The sequence below is a fragment of the Tupaia chinensis genome, unplaced genomic scaffold (genome assembly GCF_000334495.1).
Source record: "Tupaia chinensis unplaced genomic scaffold, TupChi_1.0 Scaffold000523_1, whole genome shotgun sequence".
NCBI classification, from domain to species: Eukaryota; Metazoa; Chordata; class Mammalia; order Scandentia; family Tupaiidae; genus Tupaia; species Tupaia belangeri.
Window position 1 is genome coordinate 2,126,983 of NW_006160036.1, and position 16,884 is coordinate 2,143,866.

Genomic DNA, 16,884 nt, shown 5'->3' on the forward strand with positions numbered 1-16,884 from the left:
CAACTATATTTCTGTAAACAGCTGCAGTCAAAAATAAAACATTGAAAGTTTTCATTTTGTAGTGACTGACTGTCTTTTTTCCCCTCAAACTTTGACAACGAATTCCAGGCATGAAAGTTTGAGCGACATTGAGTAGTATGTGGCTGAAATTTTAAAATCATTAAGGAAGAGGTAGGAAATATAGAAATTTCTGAGTAGGTTTTTTGTGCCTCCCATTTTGCCAGGCAGAGTACGAGTGATTTAGTGTGACAAAACTTGTGTTTATTTTACTTAATTTAAATGTTTGTGTTTGGTAAAGTACTAGCTACACATAGAAGTGCTTTTAATGAAAACCAAGTCTCCCCATCCCTGATTCCCACACCCAAGGCAATCTCTCTTTATTCTTCTAGTAGTAATTTCAGCATGTAGGAATTACTGTTTACCAGAATGTGATACATATAATGTGATATATATAACCTGTAGTGGTACTCAAAATGATTTCACGTGGTACACAAACATTACTTTAAGCATTATTTTAGAAAAAACAAAGTAACATGTCCACCTACTAGACTATGGGGGCAGAAAGTGAGTTAAAATAAAGAAAAATACATACAAATACAGATGATAAATTAGTATCATGAATATGGTATATAAATAAATGAAGCTTAAGAGATGCCACTTGAGATGGTTTGCCTGTACCTTATTATCAAATATAGACAACATCTGTTGATTCTATGAGGAAGTGAGTTTTAACATCCAAAAACATACATCTAAAGGAATTGTCACTTGGGAAGATATATTTTAATATAAAATAATGTAGCCATTAACTTATGTTTTAAAGTTATCTTTTGCATTTATTGACTTCAGCAGCACTGAAAAGAAGAATAACGAAGTAAAAGTTAATAAGAATAAATGTCAAATTATATACTTTGATCCAAAAGAATTGAATATGTGGGCAAAACGCTGATCCAAAGATGGACCCACAACGGAATATGAATGCTAGAAAATCTGATGCAATCTTGGGTTACATCATGTAAGTCCAGAGTCCAGAATAAAGGAGGTAATTGGGATTTTTTTTTGGGGGGGGGTTGTTTTTTGGGAGAGGTTTTTGCTATAGGGTGGGTGCACTCGCCAGAAAGAGACAGAGAGGCATAAAGAGAGAAATCACCCCCACCTCCCAGGAGGGATGGCCTCGCTGCAATCCCTTCTCTATTCTCTCAGGATCTTGGGCGTGCACGCACATGCACCTGGCGTGAGTTTAAGCCATCAAGTCCGGGGCTCGAACCACGGTCGACTACATGGGAGTCCTGGACTTGGTGGCTTGCTTTCTCACTTTCTCTCTCTCTGTCTCTCTTACTCTGTCCCTGTCTGGTCAAATTAAAATAAGTAAATAAGTTAAATAAAATAATTCTTTTTAAAAAAATTTTTTAAAGTAATTTTAAAAATATTATTATTATTCTTCAGTTTGACCAGAAAGAGATAGAGAGAGAGGCAGAGTGAAAAAGCAACATAGCCATTACGCATCTGCTGGTCCCACGGAGGTAATTGTTTTATGGGAAGGTGGTTAAGAGCCCTGTTGTGTCATCTCGTAAGGAACAAATTCTCAGCAGCCGTGTAAGCCTAGAAGAGAACTAGAGCATCATTTATCCCTGTTCAGACCACAATGGAAACTCTGGAAATAAAAAAGCAAGGCTTTCTGTGCATTTAGCAGGCCCGCAAGCATGGGGAACATCCCTAAAACCCACCGGACCTTCTGTAAGAAGTATGGCAAGCACCAGCCTCACAAAGTGACACAGTACAAAAAAGGCAAGGATTCTCTGTATGCTCAGGGAAGGCGGCGTTATGACAGGAAGCAGAATGGCTATGGTGGACAGACTTGCCCTGTTTTTAGGAAAAGGCAAAACTACAAAGAAGATCTTGCTGAGGCTTGAATGTGTTGAGCCCAACTGCAGATCTGAGAATGTTGGCTATTAAGACTGTAAGCATTTTGAACTGTATTATAATAATATTACGAGTCCTGATACTGCTCTCTCTTGTGCACTAGATCCTGTTTCCTTTTTCTTTTTAGAAAGATATTTGCTGTAGGGCATGTATGCTCACTAAAGAGACAGAGATATAAAGCAAAATATCATGCCCCCAGAGGGGATAGCCACACTGCAATCCCTTCTCCATTCTCCTCTCAGGATCTTGGGTACATACACATGTGCCCTGTGTGAGTTTTAAGCTGTCAGATCCGAGACTCAAACTGCCAACTACATGGGCTTCCAGCAGTGTAACCATTAAACCAGCTGCTGGTCTCACCTTCTGTTTTTTCAGAAATGTGTTCCTGGGGGCTAGCAGGTGGCATAGTGGTTAAGGTACTGGACTCCCCCATATGGCCAACCATAGTTTGAGTCTCAAACCTGGCAGCTCGAAAATCACATCAGGCGCATATGCATGTGTGCCCAATAAATCTTTTTTTTTTTTTGAGAGGTTTTTGCTATAGGGCGCGCACGCTCGCCAGACAGACAGAGAGAGACAGAGAGATAGAAAGCAGGAAATCACCCCCCAGGGGGGATGGCCACGCCGCAATCCCTTCTCCTCCATTCTCCTCTCGGGATCTTGGGCACGCACGCACACGCGCCCGGCGTGAGTTTAAGCCACCGGGTCCGGGACTTGAACCGCGGTCGACTACGTGGGAGTCCAGCGACATAGCCATTACGCTAACTGCTGGTCCCTGCCCAATAAATCTTTAGAGGAAAATGGAAGAGAAAGGATTGTGGCATGGTTGTCCCCACCTGGGAATTATTTCTCACTTTCCCTCTTTCTTTCTCCCTATACACACTACAGCAATAACCTTTTAAAAGGGGGGTAGGAGGGATGTGTTCCTCTAATTGTCATCAGCATCAAAACTTTTTAAAAAAATATTATTTATTGGGGCCGGCAGGAGGCGTGGTAGTTAAGGAGGCTGTACTCTCACATGGCTGACTGCAGTTCGAGTTTTGGACCCAGCTGCTTACTTCCTCACTCTCTGTCTCTGGTCAAATTAAAACAGATAATAATAATAATAAATAAAGTAAATTCTTGGGGTGGCAGGTGGCGTGGTGGTTAAGGACACTGGAATCCCACATGGCCAACTGTAGTTCGAGTCCTGGACTTGGTGGCTTGCTTTCTCACTTTCTCTCTCTGTCTCTCTTACTCTGTCCCTGTCTGGTCAAATTAAAATAAGTAAATAAATAAAGTTAAATAATTCTTTTTAAAAAAATTTTTAAGTAATTTTTAAAAATTTATTATTATTCTTCAACTTGACCAGAAAGAGACAGAGAGAGGGAGAGTGAAAAAGCAAGCCACCAGGTCCAGGACTTGAACCACGGTTGGCCGTGTGGGAGTCGATGCTTTAATCCCCATGCCACCTGCTGGCCCAGCATCAAAACTTTTTTTTGTTTTGTTTTGTTTTTTTGGAGAGATTTTCACTGTAGGGCGTGTGCGCTCGCCAGACAGACAGAGAGAGACATAGAGACAGAAAGCAGGAAATCACCCCCCAGGGGGGTTGGTCACGCCGCAATCCCTTCTCCTCCATTCTCCTCTCGGGATCTTGGGCACGCACGCACACGCGCCCGGCGTGAGTTTTAAGCCACCGGTCCGGGACACGGACCGCAGTCGACTATGTGGGAGTCCAGCGACATAGCCATTACGCTAACTGCTGGTTCCCAGCATCAAAACATTTTTGAGAGTTACTCTTGTTAGCGTATAAGTTTGCCATAATGTCTCATCTCTCAAAAACCTTGAATAATTTTCTTTGATCATATGTCCTCCTATTTCTACTTGCTCTTCATCTGTTCTCTCTTGAATCCTTTCTAGTCAGGCTTTCACCACACGGTCACTAAAACAGCTTTGTCAAAATCACCAAGGAGGGACCAACAGTTGGTGTAATGGCTATGTCGCTGGACTCCCATGTAGCCAACCACAGTTCGAGTCCCGGACCCAGTGGCTTAAACTCACACTGAGCGCTTGTGCATGTGTGTCCAAGATCCCGAAAGGAGAATGGAAGAGAAGGGATTGCCCTGTGTCCATCCCCCCCTTGGGGGTGATTTCTCACTTTCTGTCTCTCTGTTTCTCTCGGTCTTTCTGGTGAGTGCATGCAGCCTATAGCAAAAACCTCTAAAAAAAAAAAAAATCACCAAGGAATGGCCTTCATATGACCAAGTCCAAAGTTCAGCTCTCAGGCCTCATCTTACTTGGCTTATTAACATTATTTGTCACATTAGGTCACTTCCTCTCTAAACACTTTCTTTGCTTAGTTTTCAGGGCACCACACTCTGGTCCCCTGCTTTCCTGGCTACTCCTTTTCACTCTTATCTAGACCTCCTAAACTTGAAGAGGCCTAGAGGTCAATCATCACATTTCTATCAACTCAAAACTTAGATGATCTCACACAGTCTCGCTGTAAAATACCATCTGTAAATACCACAGTAAGGCTTTCCAATTTTGTATCTCCAGTCATAACTTTTCCCTTATCTACAGGTTCCTGGTATCCAACTACCTACTCAACAGTTTCATCTGTCTTTTTTTTTTTTCAATGTATTTATTTAACTTATTTTTATTAATTTTTAATTTGATCAGAAGGGGACAGAGAGAAAGAATGAGAAAGCAAGCCACCAGGTTCAGGACTCTAACTGTGGTCTGTCATGTGGGAATCCAGCACCCTTCACCACGCCACCTGCTGGCCCTGACTGTCTCAATAGACATTTCAAGTACATGTCTCAAGTCAAATACTGATTCCATGGCTCCCACTCCTCATTCCTGCCCCAAATTCTCTTTCCAGATCCTTACTCATTTTAACAAGTGGAATCTCCATTCTTCTAACTGGTTAGGCCAAAATGCCTTTTGATTTTTTGGAGCTGACCTGAATACAATCCATCAAATTCTGTTATCTCAACCTTGGAAATATATCCAGGGGCTAGCAGGTGGTGTGGTGGTTAAGGTGCTGGACTCCCACAAATTATCCTTTTTAAAATATATACATCCAGAATCCAACCGCTTCTCAATACATCTATTGCTATCACCCTGGTCCAAAGCATTTGTTGCTTGGATTATTGCAACAGCATCCTAGCAAGTCTCTCTGCTCCCATCTTTGCCCCTTTATACTTGATATTTCACATACCAACGAAAATTACTTTTTTTTTTTTTTTTGCTAGATGGTGTGTGTACTTGCCAGGAAGAGACCATATGAGAAGTGATCACACTGTAATCCTTTCTCTTTTTCAGGATTTTGGACACACACACACATACATGTCCCAGCATGTTTTTTTTCCCCCTCAAGCCACTGGGCCCAGGACTCAAACCGTGCAGTCGACTATGTGAGATCCAGTTGCCTTAACTACCATGCCACTGGCTGTCCTCAGAATTTCTTTTTTTTAAGAGAGATCTTTTGCTTTTGGGTGTGTGCATTCACTAGAAAGACAGAGAGACAGAAATTAAGAAATCACCCCCCGGGACCAGCAGTTAGTGTAATGGCTATGTCGCTGGACTCCCACGTAGTCTACCACATTTCGTGTCCTGGACCCGGTGGCTTAAAACTCACGCCAGGCGCGTGTGCGTGCATACCCAAGATTCCAAGAGGAAAACGGAGGAGAAGGGATTGCAGCATGGCCATCCCCCCTGGGGGGTGATTTCTCACTTTCTGGCTGTCTCTCTCTTGTCTGTCTGGCGAGCACACACGCCCTATAGTGAAAACCTCTCCAGAAAAAAAAAAAAAAAAGATAATGATTAAGAAATCACCCCCCAAGGGGAATGGCCATGCTGCAATCCATTCTCTTCTCGGGATTTTGGACATACATGCATATGCACACGGTGTGGGTTTGAAGCCACCGGGTCCAGGACTCGAACCTCGATGGATTATGTGGGAGTCCATCCACATAATCATTACACCGTCTGCTAATCCCCCTCAGACTTTTAACCCCAAATCAGATCTGTTACACCTCTGCTTAAATCTGCCTGAGACATCCTTACATTCTTCCCAGGCTTGTGTCTCTTAAGACCCAACGTGCACTGATCCCAGCTTTTGTGTGAGCTGTCACTGCCCTTTTCTGTGTTAGTCTGGCTGACTTCCTCTCCGCTCCTCAGACAGCAAGCTTCTGCCCCTGAATTTGCCTTGACATTCCTCCTGTCTGGAGTGCTGCTTTCCCTTTGGATCTCTCCAGTTCCACTTCTCATCCTCAGCTTATCAGGTCTTTGCTCAGGGGAAGCCTGCAGAAAAGATCTTTCTTGATCCTCTTCCTGTTTCATCTCTAACCCTGCCTTTCTTCCTAGCATTTAGCACCACCTGACATGTGTTCATTTGACTGCTGTTCACGAGAATGTGAAGTCCATGAGGGAAGGGAATTTTTTCTTCACTGCTGTGTCCTCAGTGCCTAGAAAGTGCCTGGCCCTTTCATTGGGAAAATCTGAATAATATCTCCTCCCAGGCATTTGTTTATAGCATTTTCTGTTTTCTTGATTTCTACACCACTGTCTTTCCTGGCTCTATCTCTTTTATTATTATTATTACTCCTCCCATGAGAGACAGACAGACAGACAAGTACCCTTAATAAGGTCTTCACACAATGATCCACCCCCAGTCTCGGCCCACTCTTCATGCTCAGGGAAGTTCAGGGACTCAAACACAGGACCTTCTTTTCCATGTAGGTCCAGTTTGTTATCTGCACCATCACCTCACCCTGGCTCTCTTTTAAATCCCCTGAGAGGGCCTGAATATGTTGTCCCATAACCATTCAGTAAGAAGCAGCCCTGTCGAGCTGTCCAACCATGTCACCTTATGGGCTCTGGTGTGTTGTTGAATCTTCTGACCTCATCTACCTTCACCTGAATTCTATCATAAGCTTCACTGATAGCAGTAAGTATGGGTCAATTTTACAGAAGTAAGTTTTATTGGAGCCAGCAGGTGGTGTGGTGGTTAAGGCACTGGATCCCACATGACCAATTGTGCCATTTGAGTCTAAGACCCAGAGGGTTGGAAATCATGCTGAGCATGCCCCCTGAGAGGAGAATAGGGGAAAGGGGATTGCAGCATGACCATCCACCCATGAGTGGTGCTTTCTCACTGTCTCTCTCTAGTGAGCATACATGCCCTTTAGCAAATTAAAAAAATAAAAAATTTTAAAAAACAGAGCTGGCAAGTGCTTAAGGGCACTAGTTCGAGTCCCAGACCTGGCAGCTTGCTTTCTCACTCTCTCTCTCTGCCCACTGGTCAAATTTAAATAACGTTATAAAATTCTCTTAAAAAAAAAGAAAAAGAAAGAAATTTATACAAAATCACAGTGAAATTGAAGGCAGTGGAAAACATTTTCAAATGGAAACACCCAGCTATCTACTATTGTGAATGTTGTCGAGGGAAGAATATCCGTGTTGGTCTCTGGTAAAGGAAGCTCTCCAGACCAGCCCCACCCATCATGTCTGGCAGGTGAAGAGGCCGGTTCCCTTTTCAGGCAACCTTGCTTTGCGTTCTTTCTTTCTTTCAATTTACCACAAGAGGGCAGTCTTTTATCATAGTCGTCTTGAATAATACAAACAGTGGGCAAAGATGCATTTCAAGAATTTAAATAGAAATTAGAATATTATGCCAATTGTTTACCAAAGTTAAAGCTCTGGGCTTACAAGTTTTCTCCCAAAAGTCATGGGATCAAACCACTAAAAGGGTTTGATCCTCTAAAAGGGAAATGAGCAGTTTAACAATGATACAGAAAATAACCTTCCAGAGTCTGAATAGCTCAGAAATCTACAGGGCTGTTTTTTTAGGACTAAAGATGCTGTTCCTTCCTTGAATTCACTCAGTATTGCAGATGGAGGGTGTGGATGTGTCTGTCAGTTTATTTCTACAAACATGACATAGAAGGAAAGAAAAACTTTTTATTAGCTATTTATTTCAAGGTATCTGTGTACTATATACAAACAAGAAAAGCTGAAGAAGTTTAATACTCATGTTAGACGTATTAGCCACCGTGTAGTAATTGAAAGCAAAAGGTATATCATAAACAAGCATTAGATTACTAACTATGGAAAAAGTGAAGTCCCTTGGGCCAGAGTCAGTCAGCTCTTTCTCTAAGCAATTCCCTTCTGTCATACACTACAGAGAGGTAATTAAAAGAAATAGATCATTGGAGAGTTTAATGCTGTCTAGTCAGATTACTCCTTAAAAACTAGCTAGCCCTAAACTAGGAGTTAAATTGTGCAAATGACCTTAAAGAATATATTCTAACCTCCTTCTACACCTTTTGTTTTGTTTTTGTTTTTTGCCATTGCACATGTGTGCTCACCTAAAAAAGAGACAGAGAGAGGGAAAGGGAGAAATCATCCCCTGGGGGAGCGGAGAAGACCACACTGCAATCCCTTCTCCATTCTCTCTGGATTTGGGGCATGCATGCACACACACATGGGTGTGCTTTTTAAGCTGCCAAGTCCAAGACTCGAATCTCAAACCACAGTCTGCCATGTGGGAATCCAGCACCTTAACTACCATGCCACCTGCTGACTCCCCCTGCACCTTTTAGTAAGTAGCTTTTTCTAAAAGAATTATTTAATTTTATTTATTCATCCATTTATTTTCATCTGACCAGAGAGAGAGAGGGAAAGTGAGAAAGTAAGCCACTAGGTCTGGGACTCGAACCATGATCAGCCATGTGAGAGTGTCCAGCACCTTTACCACCATGCCACCTGCTAGTCCCAGTAAATAGCCTTTTGAGTCTAATCAGATTTGGGCTTTGTGCCTTGATAGAAACTTACAAGTCAATTATATCTGATAACAAAACTATCCCAAAAAATGTAGGAATACAGTCTGTACACTCTTTTCATTACTTGTGGAAAAAGCAAAACCCATATCATAAAAAGTCAGGAAAGCCTGAAAAAAGATACCTCAGTTGACTTTTTGTCAGAAGGAAATCACATGTTAAAATTTTATTTTCTAGCTTTGGTCTGGTTGTCAGTTGGGATGGGTTTGCCCAAATGATGGCCCACAGAAAGGCCACATTTCTTGTTTTTCTGCTCCTCCTGTACCTCTTTTTTCAGTAAGAACCCTGCCTGGAAGTTTAGGTCAAAGAAACTGCTTGGGGGAAAATACAGTGGTGTCTCATCCCAAATATTCTCCAGGCGTTTCTTCCATTCTTCCAAGATCTGAATCCGGGCATCCTCAGGAGTGTGCCCAATGCTGTATGTCAGTTGAGGTTCTAAGACTTGGAAGCCACAGAAATGCAGAATGCCACTCTGGGGATACACAAGCACACAGGTAAGTCACACAATCACTTCTCAGCAGTTTGTACTATAAACAGCACAAGTTGGTCTGGGCTTCCCAATAAGACACTCCAGTAAAGAGACCTGGGTACCCTGGAGGATCAGCTCACCCTATTCTCTCACCTTCTCTCTATCTAGCTGTTACCTATTTTAGCCCAGTCAGCTGTGCTCTTCTTTAAATGAATAAACTTGGAACTGTGCCAACCTGGATCCTCTGCCAAAATGGCTAGGCATTCTATTATGTGAGGAAGAGTTTCAGCTTCTTGGTTACTCACTCTTATCAAAGCATATGGATAGCATTTCTCTGCCTCTCCATATAAAAGATCCTGATAGAGGGGCTGCCTTACTTCTGCTTCTCTCCAACTCCATCCCTTAGGTGACCTTGAAAGCCCAGTGACCATCAGAAAACCTACCTCAGGCTTCAGTTTTACTCATCTCTAGAACTGAGTAGACTAAAAAATTAAACTTTCTTGGGCTCTCCTAGTCTCAGAGACTGTAGCAGAGCTTGGAAAAGGGCAGGAAGGTTGCAGAGAGATGCCAGTCATCTGAGAGAACGAGGGCCTATGGCTACAGAAGTCAAGGGTCATCTGTACTAGCCTGGGGGCTAGGAGAGAATGGTGTTTGAACAGGTGCACACACAGGGGTGGATATTCCATAAAGACAGGCCTGGGAAGACAGGCAAGTTAGATAGGAAATTCCCTGCCGTTCTGAATAATTACTCTGCTTTCGTTTTCACACTTCAGATCCATTTTCAGGTTCTATCTTGAGGTTTTGGAGCCCACAGAAAGCTCAATTATTGAAAAGCCCTGTAGGTTCATTGAAGATGAGGTACCTGAATTGGCCAGAGAAGGACATTCATGTCCCCGTGGACACCCAGCAGAGAATACATGGATTTGCTTCCCCCAGTAGTGATGGAAAGCAAGGTCTTCTTATTCTGTATGAGGAGAGAGGGTGGGGAAACAAACCTTCATTACCTTTCTTTTTTTGCTATAGGGCGCATGTACTCGCCAGAAAGACAGAGACAGACAGACAGAAAGTGAGAAATCACCCCCCAGGGGTATGGCCACGCCACAATCCCTTCTCCTCCATTCTCCTCTCAGGATCTTGGGCACACACTCACACATGCCTGGCGTGAGTTTTAAGCCACCAGGTCCGGGACACGAACCGCAGTCGACTACATGGGAGTCCAGCAACACTACCTCAGGCTTCAGTTTTACTCATCTCTAGAACTGAGTAGACTAAAAAATTAAACTTTCTTGGGCTCTCCTAGTCTCAGAGACTGTAGCAGAGCTTGGAAAAGGGCAGGAAGGTTGCAGAGAGATGCCAGTCATCTGAGAGAACGAGGGCCTATGGCTACAGAAGTCAAGGGTCATCTGTACTAGCCTGGGGGCTAGGAGAGAATGGTGTTTGAACAGGTGCACACACAGGGGTGGATATTCCATAAAGACAGGCCTGGGAAGACAGGCAAGTTAGATAGGAAATTCCCTGCCGTTCTGAATAATTACTCTGCTTTCGTTTTCACACTTCAGATCCATTTTCAGGTTCTATCTTGAGGTTTTGGAGCCCACAGAAAGCTCAATTATTGAAAAGCCCTGTAGGTTCATTGAAGATGAGGTACCTGAATTGGCCAGAGAAGGACATTCATGTCCCCGTGGACACCCAGCAGAGAATACATGGATTTGCTTCCCCCAGTAGTGATGGAAAGCAAGGTCTTCTTATTCTGTATGAGGAGAGAGGGTGGGGAAACAAACCTTCATTACCTTTCTTTTTTTGCTATAGGGCGCATGTACTCGCCAGAAAGACAGAGACAGACAGACAGAAAGTGAGAAATCACCCCCCAGGGGTATGGCCACGCCACAATCCCTTCTCCTCCATTCTCCTCTCAGGATCTTGGGCACACACTCACACATGCCTGGCGTGAGTTTTAAGCCACCAGGTCCGGGACACGAACCGCAGTCGACTACATGGGAGTCCAGCAACATAGCCATTACGATAACTGCTGGTCCCAGCCTTTCCATCTCCTTACACAAGTGCACCCTATTTGCCGTTTACGTTACTTCAGACTTTGGTCCTCAGAGCTGTACAGTCTGACTCTGCAGAAGTACCAGCCCATTTGGCACATAGATGGAAGCCAGGGGCGAGCCAAAGGTTCCACACTCCTCCTGGTGCCAGTCAGAGGAAGGCTGCCCCGTAAGCTGCTGGCTGCTGGGTAGCCAGCAGGGTTGGTTGGTTCTGTCTCCCCATGGTGTTAGGGATGGAGTAGGATAAGACCTTTCATTCTAGGTCTCAAAAGTATTTCATGTGCAATATGTAGGTCTCCAAAAAACAGAGATGAGCCAGAGGGACGCAGCAGTGACACAAGACTTCCTCCTGGGAAATCCCCAGATACACTTTGATACTGAAGCCACATAAGAAGGTTCTGGGTTTGTGTTCCAAGGACTTTGTGCACATCAGGTGCATGCGTGCCTGTGATCCTGGCTGGTGGAGGCTGGTGGTGAACTGCAATGTGAAGACCCTTATTGGGGGTGTCTATTTCTCTCTCCCCCTCATAAAAGAAATACATTTTTATTCATTTATTTATTTTAAGTTTTTGCCATAGGGCAAGTGCACTCACCAGAGAGAATGAGACAGTGAGAGATCATCCCCTGGGGGGATGGCCACATCACGATCCCTTAACTACTCTCTTCCTGAGATTTGGGGCATGCATGCACACGTGCCCCACGTGATTTTTAAGCCAATGGTCCAGAACTCGAACCACATTTGGCCATGTGGGAATCTGGTACCTTAATCACCATACTACCTGCTGGCTCCCAGAAATAATTTTTTTTAATTAAATTTATTTGTTTGTTTGTTTTTTTTGCTGTAGGGTACACACACTCACCAGAGACAGAGAAAGAGAGAAAGTGAGAAATCACACCCTAAGGGGAATGACCATGCCATGATCCCTTTCCCTCCATTCTCCTCTTGGAATTTTGGTCACACCTGCACATATGTCCAGCATGGTTTTTTTTTATAACTTTTGAAATATTTATTTACTTCCATTTGTTATTGTTAGTTTTTTGGGTTTTAGTTTTTTTTTTTGTTTTTTTGTTTTTTTTTTTTTTTTTTTGTCGGGAGGGGGGAAGCAAGAAAGCAAGCCACCAGGTCTGGGACTCGAACCATGGTTGGCCATGTGGGAATCCAGTGCCCTTATCCACCACACCGCCTGCTGGCCCCCATATGTCCAGCATGTTTTTAAACCACCAGGTCAGGGACTCGAACTGTGCGATCATCCACGTGGGATCTAGCACCTTAACTTCTATGTTACCTGCTGGCCCTAAAACTAATTAAAAAAAAAAAAAAGATTTCTTATTATGGGAAATTTCAAACATATATAAAAAAAGAAAAAATAAGGGCCAGCAGGTGGTGTGGTGGTTAGGGTGCTAGACCCCACGTGGCCAATTGTGGTTTGAGTTCTGGACCTGACAGCTTACTTTCTTACTTTTTATTTTCTCTCTCATTCTCTCTGTCTCCCTCTGGTCAAGTTAAAAGATAAATAATAATGACAAATAAAATTAAATAAATACATCTTTTAAAAAAATAGTATAACAATCTATCCATTACCCAGCTTCAATTCTCAATATTTTGCCATTCTGGGACCAGCAGGTGATGTAGTGGTTAAGGCACTAGACTCCCACATGGTTGACCGCGATTCAAGTCCTGGGCCCAGCAGCCTGAAAATCATGCCGGGCTCATGTGTGTACATGTCCAAATTCCTGAGAGGAGAAGAGAAGGGATTGTGGCATGGCCATTCCCGCCAGGGAGTGATTTCTCACTTTCCCTCTCTCTGTCTGTCTCTGAAGAATACACACACCCTATGCCAAAAATCTTTTTAAAAATTAGATAAAACCGGCTATTCTGTCTTTATATAATCCCCTCACCCCTTTTTCTCCTACAGTAATTGAAAACAAATCCCAAATATTATTTCATCTATTAAAACTGTACTGAGGCCAGCAGGTGGCATAGTGGTTAAGGTGCTGGATTTCCACATGGTTGACTCCAGTCAGACTCAGAGCTTGAAACTCACACAGGGCATGTGTGTATGTGTACCTAAAACCCTGAGAGGAGAATGGAAGAGAAGGGATTGCAGTGTGGCCCCCCAGGAGGCGATTTCTCACTTTCTGCTTACTGTCTCTCTCTGTCTCTCCAACAAGCATATGCGCCCTGTAGCAAAAATATCTCAAAAACAAAACAAATCTGTATCACAGGCAAGCCAGTGGTGTGGTTAAGGAGACTGGATCCCACATGGCCAACAGCACTGTTTGAGTCCTAGATCCAGTAACTTGAAAAACACACTGGGTTGGGGCCAGCAGGTAGCGTGGTGGTTAAGGGCACTAGACTCCCACATGGCTGACTGTGGTTCAAGTCCTGAATCTGGTGGTTTGCTTTCTCTCTTTCTCTTTCTCTCACTGTGTCCCTCTATGGTCAAATTAAAATAAATAAAGTTAAATAAAATAATTATTAAGAAAGAAAGAAAAACACAATGGGCATGTGTGTACGTGTGTATGCCCAAGATCCCCAGAGGTGATGGATGAGAAGGGATTGTGGTGTGGTCATCCTGGGTGATTTCTCACTTTCCCTTTCTCTCTCTGTTTCTCTCTGGTATCCTGTAGCAAGTTAAAAAAAAAAAAAAAAAAAAAAAAAGAAAGAAAGAAAAGGAAAGAAAAACTATCACACATCTGTCTCCCAAAGTACCTGGAGCCACAATTCTGTTTCATCAGAATCTACCCTGAACTCAGTTGTTAGAAAACTCAGAGTGGGCCAGCTGTGGACTGTGGGTGAGGCAGCTGGATCCCATGTGGCTGACTGTGTGGTTCCAATGTCAGCAGGGCAGCTTGAGACACCTGCTGGGTGCGAGCAAGTACCCAAGGAGGGAGAAATGGAGGAGAGGGGATTGCAGTGTGAGCAGTCCCAATGGAGGGTGCTTCCTCACTTTCTCTTTCACTCTCTTCTGCGTCCCTCTGTGGCAAGCACGTGTATCCTCTAGGAAAATCAGAATTTTAAAAAAAGAAAGAAAATTCAGAGACATTCACGTACCCGGAAAGGCCCATTGTCATACATGGCAGCATACGTGTAAGCAAACTCTCCTATGAACACGCGCTCAAACCAGCCTTTCAGGATGGCAGGGACTCCGAACCACTGCAGCGGGAACTGTGGGGCAGAAGACAGCAAGGTCAGATCAAGGGCCACTCCCCAGCACAAAAGGTTCAGGCTGCTGTCCACCGTGCCACAGCAGGGAGCCTTTCTTCAGGTCTTCATTATTCCTTCTGTAGGCATTTGCAGTCAAAGCAAAGAGAAAACCATTGTCCTTGGTCAGCCAACCTGACGCTCCAGCTTCTGTCTGAAAATACAAACATTGGGAGGGTCTGGATAAAGCCACATGCAAATAAGGTTTGTTTATAATATGAAGTCACAGTTGGCAGCAAAGTCAACAGTAAGGACTGCAGATAAGGCTCGCTTCAGTGTGTGATGCCTAAATCAATATTTTCCCAATAGTTTGCTTTCCAGCAGGTGTGGTCTCAAAAATGTGGCTGTCCCTGTGCACACGGATGTAAAACCCTATCATTTAGAATAAACTAAACCACTCAAAAATGCAAACACGTGATCAGCATGACTAAGATTTTTCAGGGGATTCCTAGGAGAAAGTCTTACTTGACCTTTTAACCTAATAAAATTCAAATACAGACTATAGCAATATCTCTTTTCCTTGATTTGTGATTCAAAGACATGCCCATTGGAAGTGTCCGGAAGGCCAGGACAAAGAAGACATTTGTAGGACCTAGTAGCTTTCTCTATTTGGTGGATTGTTGGCCTAAGCAAAGGATCTAAGGATGTAGGATTCTATAACAGAAATAACACAGAGAGGGAGATTTGTATTCTTATCCTGAATCAGCCATTTATTTAATACATGACCTTTGCCACACAAGCCCTATAGCCATCTAAGTTTCATTTGCCTCAGAGGTAAAAAGAGGAGCTTGGGTGGACCAGTTGGGGTTGTGAGGGCTAAAGTGGCTGGATCCCACATGGCCCACTGAGAGATACAAGTCCTGAACCCAGTGGTTTGAAAAACACATCAGGTGCATGTGTGTGTGTGGCCAAAAATCCCAAGAGGAGAATGGAGAAGGGACTGGTGTGGCCATCCCTGCTGTAGAGTTGATTTCTCACTTTCCCTCTTTCTGTCTCTCTCCAGTGAGTGTACATGCTCTACAGCCAAAAAAAATTTAAAACTTAAAGAAATACACACACACACACACACACACACACACACACACGTGTATATATATAAAAGTAGGGCTTGGGTAATCTCTAGCAGTGCCTTGCATTCTCATATCCAAGACTTTCCAACTGTAGGGAATCAGATCTGCAGCTCTTACGATAAGCATGTAGGCTATTTGGACAATTTGGTCCCCTGTGAATGTTCTGCATTCAAATCTGAAACAGAATTGATTAACAGAGGAGATTACAAGTTTAGTCTCCTTCAAGTTGTTCGTGGATACATGAAAACACGGAGCAGGGGGCCAGCCCATGGGGCCCCTTGGTATGAAGTAAAGCAGTCTTTTCTCAGCATACTTCATTTCCACCTTGAAAGCCTGCAGTGGTACACTGATTTTGCTCAAATTGACTTTCTCTGTCATCTGTCAGAAGGCTGCAATTCTACAGATCCAGATCTGCAGCGTTCACACGGCCCAGAGGTGGTGCTCTGCAGTGCATGGCCTGCCAGCTGGACTGGCAGTGAAGAAGACAGGCATCCGCCAGCTGCTGACTAAAAACCACCAAGGCCCTTCCCAATTCCAAACGACGGTGACTCTGAGAGGAGAACTGGCAGCCGCTGCTGCTGCTGCACTGACTAGACTAGGAGAAGATGCAGCAGAATGGACACACGAAGGCATCCCCTGGGGCACTGGCTCCGCCGGTTCACACCACGGATCTGAGGGTAGAACAAAGGACTGGATGCTTTGCAGCTGAGAATAACTGCAAACGCTGCAGCCTGCCCCACCCTCCCCGTGAGGTTTCCAGTGTCATGTGCATCCCATGTCTAATATCACAAAGCTGGTGGGCATCCAGTAAAAGCAAAATCTCTGTTAACAGCCTGGCATTCACAGGAAAGGTGACTGACAACACGCAGGCCCCACCTAATGGCACAATTGGTAGCAAAATGAAATGGCGTGATGGAAGCCACAGGATGACTGTGGGTTCAGATCCCTGAATTGGCCTGGAAACATGCCTGTCCAAGATCCCAGCGAGCTGGAGGGCTGTGGGAAGGAGATTGCAGAACGATAAGGCCTTATTGAGGGAATCTTTGTCTTTCTCACTCTAATCTTGGGAACCAGCAGTTAGCATAATGGCTATGTCGCTGGACTCCCACGTAGTTGACCACAGTTCGCGTCCCAGACCCGGTGGCTTAAAATTCACGCCAGGCGCATGTGCGTGCGTGCCTAAGATCCCAAGAGGAGAATGGAGGAGAAGGGATTGCGGCGTGACCATCCCCACTGGGGGGTGATTTCTTGCTTTCTGTCTCTCTGTCTCTCTCTCTCTGTCTAGCGAGCGCACATGCCCTATAGCGAAAACCTTTTGGAGTCCAGCGACTTAGCCATTATGCTA

The 16,884-nt window shown here is 44.1% G+C and overlaps 1 protein-coding gene across 1 annotated transcript in view; it reads right to left on the reverse strand.

The window, feature by feature from the left end:
* Positions 1-8,873: 8,873 nt before the first annotated feature.
* NQO1 (NAD(P)H quinone dehydrogenase 1) overlaps positions 8,874-16,884 on the reverse strand; it is a 29,076-nt gene continuing 21,065 nt past the window's right edge. The window contains exons 4-6 of the mRNA XM_006156926.3: positions 14,320-14,433; positions 10,862-10,963; positions 8,874-9,216 (exon numbers count right to left, since the gene is read on the reverse strand). Of these exons, the coding sequence (XP_006156988.1) occupies positions 8,911-9,216; positions 10,862-10,963; positions 14,320-14,433 (522 nt within the window). The 3' untranslated portion in view covers positions 8,874-8,910. The remainder of the gene's footprint in view (positions 9,217-10,861; positions 10,964-14,319; positions 14,434-16,884) is intronic.